At 42.8% G+C, this 8794-nt stretch overlaps 1 protein-coding gene across 1 annotated transcript; it reads left to right on the top strand.

Moving 5' to 3' along the window:
- The first annotated feature begins 7673 nt into the window (after positions 1-7673).
- Positions 7674-8609, top strand: LOC145393322 (uncharacterized). Its single transcript, XM_080267428.1, has one exon. It carries the CDS (start codon positions 7674-7676, stop codon positions 8607-8609), a length of 936 nt encoding a protein of 311 aa, XP_080123554.1.
- The last annotated feature ends 185 nt before the right edge of the window (positions 8610-8794 follow it).

Genomic DNA, 8794 nt, shown 5'->3' with positions numbered 1-8794 from the left:
AAATAAAATAAAAAGGAATATTTGATTAACCTGTCAGCAGCGATATGAAGAGCAGTAAAAGTCTGATATCTCGGGGAAGTTTGTGAGAAGTGTGAATGTATATTGGTACTAGTTGAATTTACTAGTGTGTGAGTGTAGTAGGTGTAGTGACCATTAAAGCTCTAATTGTTGGTATAAGAGACTCCGTAGCATTTTTTCCTTAGTGATTTATTTTGCGTTATTTTGCATATTTCACCTTAATATTCTGTAGTGTGTTATTGATGTTATTTTAATATCTACTTAATTTGCACCTGTATTATACCAAGCGATTTCAAAGTGTAATGAACAAGATAAGGTGCTTGGAAAAAAGTGTTAAGAAATTGCCAACACCAATAAGAATACGGTAGATAGATTTCAAATTCTCTCTCTCTCTCTCTTTCTCTCTCTCTCTCTCTCTCTCTCTCTCTCTCTCTCTCTCTCTCTCTCTCTCTCTCTCTCTCTCTCTCTCTCTCTCAATATAAACCTTGGCATTTAGTTTATATCTTAATATTACATTCTTGACAACACGAAGTTATGGTTTAATGTGCAAAACTGAATCGCTGAGGAAGAGGTCATGGGAAACCAACGAGAACATTGCCGATAAAGTTCGCAAGCTCTGTCGTTAAGAAATATAAAGTTAATGAATGTAAAGTTAGTGGCACATTCAATCTCCTCGTTGCCACCTTTCGACGCGTTCACCACAATTATAAATCCGGCACAAAAACTTGAGAGAGAGAGAGAGAGAGAATGAGAGAGAGAGAGAGAGGAAGTAGCGCGAAGACATGATTTATCGCCGAACTTTAATACGTAACAAGAATGCATTTATTTATTTATTTACTGATTTTTTGCGTCGAGATCTCTATTTCCATGTCTATTAAGGCGTGTGCGTGTGGCAGAGGTGATGTACTCTGGGGGTATCCTAACATCTCTTCATTAACGATTCATTTTGACGTTATAGTATCCTTTTTGGTAGGTTATCAATGCATACGTTCTCTCTCTCTCTCTCTCTCTCTCTCTCTCTCTCTCTCTCTCTCTCTCTCTCTCTCTCTCTCTCTCTCTCTCTCTCTCTCTCTCTCTCTCTCTCTCTCTCTCTCTCTCTCTCTCTCTCTCTTTCTCTCTCTCTCTCTCTTTCTCTCTCTCTCTCTCTTTCTCTCTCTCTCTCTCTCTCTCTCTCTCTCTCTCTCTCTCTCTCTCTCTCTCTCTCGTGTTTTTGTTTTTTTTATCCTTCCAAACGCTCGTTCCCACAGCCTCACGTCATTATATCTGGACCGATTGACCTGAAAATTACTATGCAGTCACCTGAGTCTGGTATCTCGAAGCACCATTTTCAGATTTACGATTGAGTCCATAATAGTCCAGAAGCTGTAAAAAGAAAAAAAAAATGATCGACGTAGAATCCCAAGACGTTAACAACCATCCAAACAGAGGCTTGTGTTCTGTGTGGCTTCGAACGCATATACGGAGGTCTTTGGAGAGTTTGTTTCGAACGTGACCTCTAGCCTGTTTGTTTTGTGATGTTGTTCGTGAGTTACAGATACATATATTTATAGTACAGTCAAATACTGAAGTTCGCTCACCTCTTTTGTCTCGTATTTCATCCCTGAGAACATTGACGCTTGAATATGACGTAGTGAATTGAGGTGTACGTAAGCATTCGTCTGTGGTTGATCTTATGCACCCTTATCCGAAGCATTCGTCTGTGGTTGATATTATGCACCCTTATCCACTATGTCACCGTTAAACATCTGTGAGTCCAGTGATGAGAATGAGGCAGGGGAGGCGAACGAACTTTAGTATTTGACTGCACATATAACAAGAATAATAATAAAAAACTTTGGGAAGTATCATTCATTTTCTCGCAGTGTTGCTTCTCCGGTAGTCTTATATTTTACTTCGCAAATGATTAACTGCTTTCGCCAGCTTTGGAGAGACCATGTAAGGATCAAAATCGTCTGTTGTCAATCCTGATCAAATAACCAAGTGCGTCTGTGGCAGGTGAAGGTTTAATTAATGCAGCACATGGATCAGATGGCGATATATCATTAAGACGCGTCTGTGGTTAATGATAGCGGGAGTTTTGAATGTTGCTGAAGCCTCATTACGAACACCTTGACCGGCAGTGGACCTTCTTATGTTGATGTGACGTGTGTACCATCGAGAATGATCATATTTGTTGTGCTTCTTATCGATTTTGTTGATGGATTATTGGAGGAAACAGTGGTAGATTATAGGAGGAAAGAGTAATAGATTATAATAGAATGAAACAGTGGTAGATTATTGGATGAAACAGTGGTAAATAACAGGAGGAAACAGCAATAGATTATTATAGGAGGAAGCAGTGATAGATTATAGGAGGAAGCAGTGATAGATTATAGGAGGAAGCAGTGATTGATTATATAAGGAAGCAGTGATAGATTATAGGAGAAAGCAGTGATTGATTATAGGAGGAAACAGTGATAGATTATAGGAGGAAACAGTGATAGATTATAGGAGGAAACAGTGATAGATTATAGGAGGAAACAGTGATAGATTATAGGAGGAAACAGTGATAGATTATAGGAGGAAACAGTGATTGACTATAGGAGGAAACAGTGATTGATTATTGTAAGAGGAAACAGTGATAGATAACAGGAGGAAACAGTGATAGATTATAGGAGGAAACAGTGATAGATTATAGGAGGAAACAGTGATAGCTTATAGGAAGAAACAGTGATAGATTATAGGAGGAAACAGTGATAGATTATAGGAGGAAACAGTGATAGATTATAGGAAGAAACAGTGATAGATTATAGGAGGAAACAGTGATAGATTATAGGAGGAAACAGTGATAGGTTATAGGAGGAAACAGTGATAGATTGGCTTAAAATTGCCCTCTTCCCATCGTGAAGGCCGAGTTGTAATAATAGATTAACCGTAGACCATGATGCTAGTCAGGAAGAAATGCCATGGAAAGTATGTAAAACCATTGTGTTGTCTTTTTGCTCCACTGGCCTATGTGAAATTAGCTGCAAAAGGACGAAAATCTGGGCCAGGCTAAAATGAGACGAGTATAGGATAGAACAGTTTTCTACAAACTGGGGATTTCTGTGCTAACCCCTTCAGTAATACATATTATCTCCGCCAATGAGGTTATGTTTTACCCTGCATTGGTTGGTTTGTCTGTCTGTTTGTCTGTTAGCAGGATTACTCAAAAAGTCTTGAACGGATTTTGATGAAATTTTATGGAATGGTGGGCCATGGCCCAAGGAAGAAGTGATTAAAATTTGGGCCGGATCCGGATCTGGATCCGGAGTATTCCGCACAACATCTCCAGAAGTTCTCAATGAATTTCAATGAAATTTTGAGGAAAGGTGGGCCGTGGATCAGAAAAGAATTGATGAAATTTGGAGGCGGATCCGGATCCTTTTAATGACAATGACGTTGGCGGAGGTATGCGCTTCCTGAGGGTTTTCTAGTTTATGTTTTTATTACTGCCACCACACTACTTTATAAAGCTTAGGAGAGACGTTTGATGATGAAAGGGTGAGAATCAAACTCCTGTAACCCCATTTCCTAAAAGAGGCCCTTCGTAAGATAATAAAAAGTATTTCTAGCTAGATTCAAATTTTAAAGGAGGTTCTCTGGCTGAAGTGGTTGAGCTGAATAAAATCGTCTTGTGCCAGCCAGAATAGTACCCAGAAGAAGAGGTTACTGAGATCGCTTGTAATCCTTTCACTTCCCTTGGCTGAGTAAAGTTGTTCAGGATTAACCAACACAAAATTCCCAAGGGTGAGTCACCTACTGGGCCGGGTAATATTGTAATCTTAGGACAGCTGTGCTGAGGGTGAGGTGGGGGAGGGGAGAGGAGGGGAAAACAGGACACACACACACACACACACACACACACACACACACACACACACACACACACACACACACACACACACACACACACACACACACACACACACACACACACACACACACACACACACACACACACACACACACACACACACACACACACACACACACACACACACACACACACACACACACACACACACACACACACACACACACACACACACACACACACACACACACACACACACACACACACACACACACACACACACACACACACACACACACACACACACACACACACACACACACACACACACACACACACACACACACACACACACACACACACACACACACACACACACACACACACACACACACACACACACACACACACACACACACACACACACACACACACACACACACACACACACACACACACACACACACACACACACACACACACACACACACACACACACACACACACACACACACACACACACACACACACACACACACACACACACACACACACACACACATGGAGAAGAAGAAAGAATAAAAAGAATGAAGAGAAAATTGGAGAAAAGGTTGAAAAAGCGGAGAGAGAGAGAGAGAGAGAGAGGGGGGGGGGTTGTTGTTGTAACGATGCTTAGGGTCAAAGATCATCGAAAGTCTTAACCCTTTAGACGGCGACATTCTCTCTCTCTCTCTCTCTCTCTCTCTCTCTCTCTCTCTCTCTCTCTCTCTCTCTCTCGCCTTCAGTTCGTAAAATCTCACGTAAACAGAATAAATTAGTCTCGAGGTAGCAAAAATAAATCAACAGAAGAAAAGTGTTAAGCTCTTCAATACGTGGTTGCATTCTTTATTTACATATTGCAATCTCAGACGGTTTTATGCAGCTTCGAACTGATTTTCCGTATTAGTAGGGGGTTAGATAGGGTCCTTATTAACCCCTTCACGTCAGGTTAATATTAACCAAGATGTATAAAATCGTCTGACAGTAGTGAGAATACATTTTAAAAGACTCAGTTTAATTTTCTGAGAATTGAATAATAAAAATGAACAGACTTGGAAGAACTCGTGCCGGGATTTAAAAAAAAAAAAAAAAAAAAAAAATTCAACCCGAGTACGTCGTTTTCAATTATCGGTACATTGTTGCCATCTCCTGACGATTTATTGATTTATTCTGGGATATACGTTTCGTCATGGGGGGGTTGTGTACAGCATTCATTAGCGCTTTTACCACTCGGGGCTCTCCCACAGTAAATAAATAAAATGAATATAAAATCGCCTGGTAGTAGCAAGAATCAGCTACCTAAATACGTCATGGTGTTAATGCGCCTCATCCCTTCAATGCGATGACGTATTTTCCGGCTCCTTATCGTTAGACAGATTAATTTAACGTAGGAAAGACCTCAAGTAATAAAGGGGTTGATTTAAGCCTGGATCGAATCCCTCCCGTTCGAAAAATCTCAAAGTATCTTTAAAAATCGTCTGGTGGTAGCAAGAAAAAAACTTTAAAAATAACCTAAAGTCTTCTGATTCATCCGACAGGTATAATTACCTACATGATTAGTCAGGTTTACCAATTATCCTGGAGAACAAAGCATTCTCCCCTAAATTAGGTAGAATAGTTATCAAGAAAAACATCAGTAGAAAACATCACTGTGCTGTGTTTAAGCCGTAAAAGTTGATAAGCCTGAACAGTCTCGTGCCGCGATGAGAAAATTAACCGCATGATTAGCCACGTAGACGTAAATACCCGTTTTTGTCTTGATTTTTTCATAAACCTTGGGCGGGTCGTAAACAGAAAAGAGAGTCGGTTTTATTCATTAGATTTATGCATCACATTCTCACCGCAAGCGACATTGCTGCATCCGCTCTAAAATTGGTCTGCGGAATTTACCGCATATACTCGTATTTATTTTCTAATGGGTATTGATAGTTATCATCATTGTCATTGTTAATTTTATCATCATCGTCATTGTTAGCGTCTTCATCGTCGTCGTCGTCGTCTCCGTCATCATCATCATCATCATCATAACCCACTTTCCCATATCAGAATTTTCCTTGGTAGATGTGGCCATATACTGTACTGTACTCTTTACCCAGAACAACCTTTGGCACAGAGATGCATTTTCATGAGTCACACCTGACTCACAAGTGGCACCTGCTCGTCGTGATAGGTGTAGAGAGAGAGGGAGGGAAAGTGTTAGGAAATTGTACGTTATAGTCAAGGATGAAAATTGTCCAGATATTTCAGTTTTACATCTAGTTTTCCTCGGCTGGCTAATATTCCTGAGCTGAGAAAGGCATGGTAGGTTTCTCTGTCCATAGATGATACTTCTTAATAATGTCATCTTGGACACTGATGGATATGCCTGAAATGTGAAATAGATGCACTGTTTTGCCTTTGACTATATATGATTCGCTTCCAGTATACAGAGGCGATTACACGAATATTTGAGGGTGTGAGGGAGGGTGGTGTACTGTTAAAGTGGATCGTTGCAGAGGAAAGGCAGATGCCCATGGAGTTTCACTCCTTTCAGGATGTAGCGTCGGGCATGGCCGGCCTACAAGTACCGCATGATTAATTTAACTTTAACAGTGCACTTGAATTATCTTTTGTAATTACTTGTATCTTGATAAAATGGTCAGTGCTTGCAAAACTGACAGACGAGAGAGAATTAACCCATAAGAACATACAAAAAGAGGATGATTGATGTAGGTGGGTTGGGCCATGCTAGGTTATGCTACTCGCCACTGAGAGTTCTCCCGAGGTCTAGAGGTTAAAACTCTATCTCGATTACTGTGCCATATTTAGAATCAAACTGGGAGGGAAGAGATATTGAATTTCCCACTTAAGCCCACGAGATTACGACCATGTAACACTGCAACCGTTGCAACAAAAACGACACAAGATCGAAAAAATTGAAGAGACAGTAAATGACCCTACAAATTCTGGAAGATTATAAAGCAGAATGAATAAGTGGAAGGTTTAAGCACTGGGAGAAACAGCTCATCAGGGGAGGTTTAAGCACCGGGAGAAACAGCTCATCAGGGGAGAGGTAAAGATGTGGCACACTGGAGGGAGGGAAAGGTGGAGAGGTGAGACGGGAAGCTGGTGGTGTCAGGTGTGGGCGGCCAGTGTGGTGGAAGAGCTGGTTGAGGGAGGGTGCACGCTCTCCTCCTCCCCCATCCGACCTGATCACACTTGGACACTGCTTTAAACCCGTCTGCTGTTGGATAAATTTTTGAACTGTTGGTGCTTATGTCTGGTATATACCTCTGAATTTGAGCGCATGTAATATTGAATTCTACACGTATTCATACGGTGCTGATTTAGTACTGAATTTTAGACTCACAAAAGCACACGTGGCTAAGCACATATTATATTTCTCAGTCGACGCTGAGAGCATGTGATATTTACTTAGCGCATCCAGCACTTACTTCTGAACTCTTTGCCACATGGCCATTAAAGTTCTCCGCACCTTATCATCCCCTTTATCAAATTAATGTGGTGCATGGGATGGGGTAGCCACTTGGATGTGAAGCACGTATTTTCTCCGTCATGACCTTATAAGGGACGCAGATTTCTTTAAAAGGACAGAATTTGCAAATGTGTCCATAAACTAAAGTGCTGTTTATTTTCAAGGTACAGATAGCAACTGCGTTTAAAGACTGTGAGACACTAGTTGAGTTTAAAGAAATGTGAGACACCAGTAGAGTTTTAAGATAGTGAGATACCAGTACTGATATATCGATAAGGAGACCGGTGAAGGAGCAGCAACGTAACAATGATTCCGTCAAAGAGGCCACGGATGGAGTGCCTAGACGGAGGTACAACCACCTTGCTGGCTGGTGATGCAGTGGACAGTAACAACAACCGAAGTGACATCTGCGGATCGACTTATGGTGACAGGAAGAGCGACCATTACGACAGCAAACACCACGGCACCACACTCCACGAAAGCGACCACCACGACGGCAGTCATCACCAAACCTATCTTCACGACAGCAAACACCGAGAGAGGGATCACGACAGCAAACATCAAAGTCAGGGTCGGTTGGGTATGGGCTGTAGGCGGCCACGAGTTTGTGTGGTCAAGTACCAACTAAGACCCAGGTCACTGAAGACGCGTTACTTGTGTGACCCTGAGTGGAGCCGGCAGGACCCCCTGGATCATAAGCCGCGTACACCCCCACTGTCAAGGTACCGCAGGAAGACCGCCAACGCCCGCGAGAGATGCCGTATGCGGCAGATCAACAATGCCTTCGAGAGCCTGCGTGGCGTGCTGCCCTGGTGGGTGTTCCGACGCCGGGCGGCCACCGACATGACTAAAATCGCCACCCTGAGGCTGGCCTCAGCCTATATCAGGTCCCTGCAGGACATGCTGGACGGTAACGCTCCCCAAGACACCTGCGCCTGGGTCCTCTCCAGCATCTTTGGTGAGGAACACGAGCCCCAGCAACCAGAAGTCACCCTCGTCGATGCAGATGGCGTCCCCAGCAAAGCGCAGCCGCAGCCGCTGCAGCAGCAGCAGCAGCAGGTGGCCCAGGACACGGACCTGTTCACGCTGCTGTGCGAGACCGGGGAGGCCACACCGATAAACGACCTAGACACGTTTTCTGCGGGCCCGTCAGACTCGCACACTGACCCTGTTAAGCTGTTCATCAACTGTGACCCGTACATCCCATGGCAGCAGCAGCAACAACAAACGCTCGTCACTTGACACCCCCTTACATTCTACACACGCCCACAAACACACTCGCACAAGCACATTCGAACCGTGTTTTCTTATCACACAGTGGTTAGGTGGAGAGAAATTATCATGACTCTGATGTACTGGTTATGACAAAGACAGTGAAGTGGGAGGACAGTACCTGATAATGTACATTTCTCAACTGTAATACTGGT

The sequence above is a fragment of the Coenobita brevimanus genome, chromosome 24 (genome assembly GCF_032717465.1).
Source record: "Coenobita brevimanus isolate Jiangsu-jjx chromosome 24, ASM3271746v2, whole genome shotgun sequence".
Classification (NCBI taxonomy): Eukaryota; Metazoa; Arthropoda; class Malacostraca; order Decapoda; family Coenobitidae; genus Coenobita; species Coenobita brevimanus.
The sequence above is the reverse complement of the archived record's forward strand: the minus strand, read 5'-3'. Positions and strand labels throughout refer to the sequence as shown.

What these genes read in the sequence shown, in the direction of transcription:
- LOC145393322 (XM_080267428.1), top strand. Translation starts at nt 7,674, where the DNA reads ATGATTCCGTCAAAGAGGCCACGGATGGAGTGCCTAGACGGAGGTACA.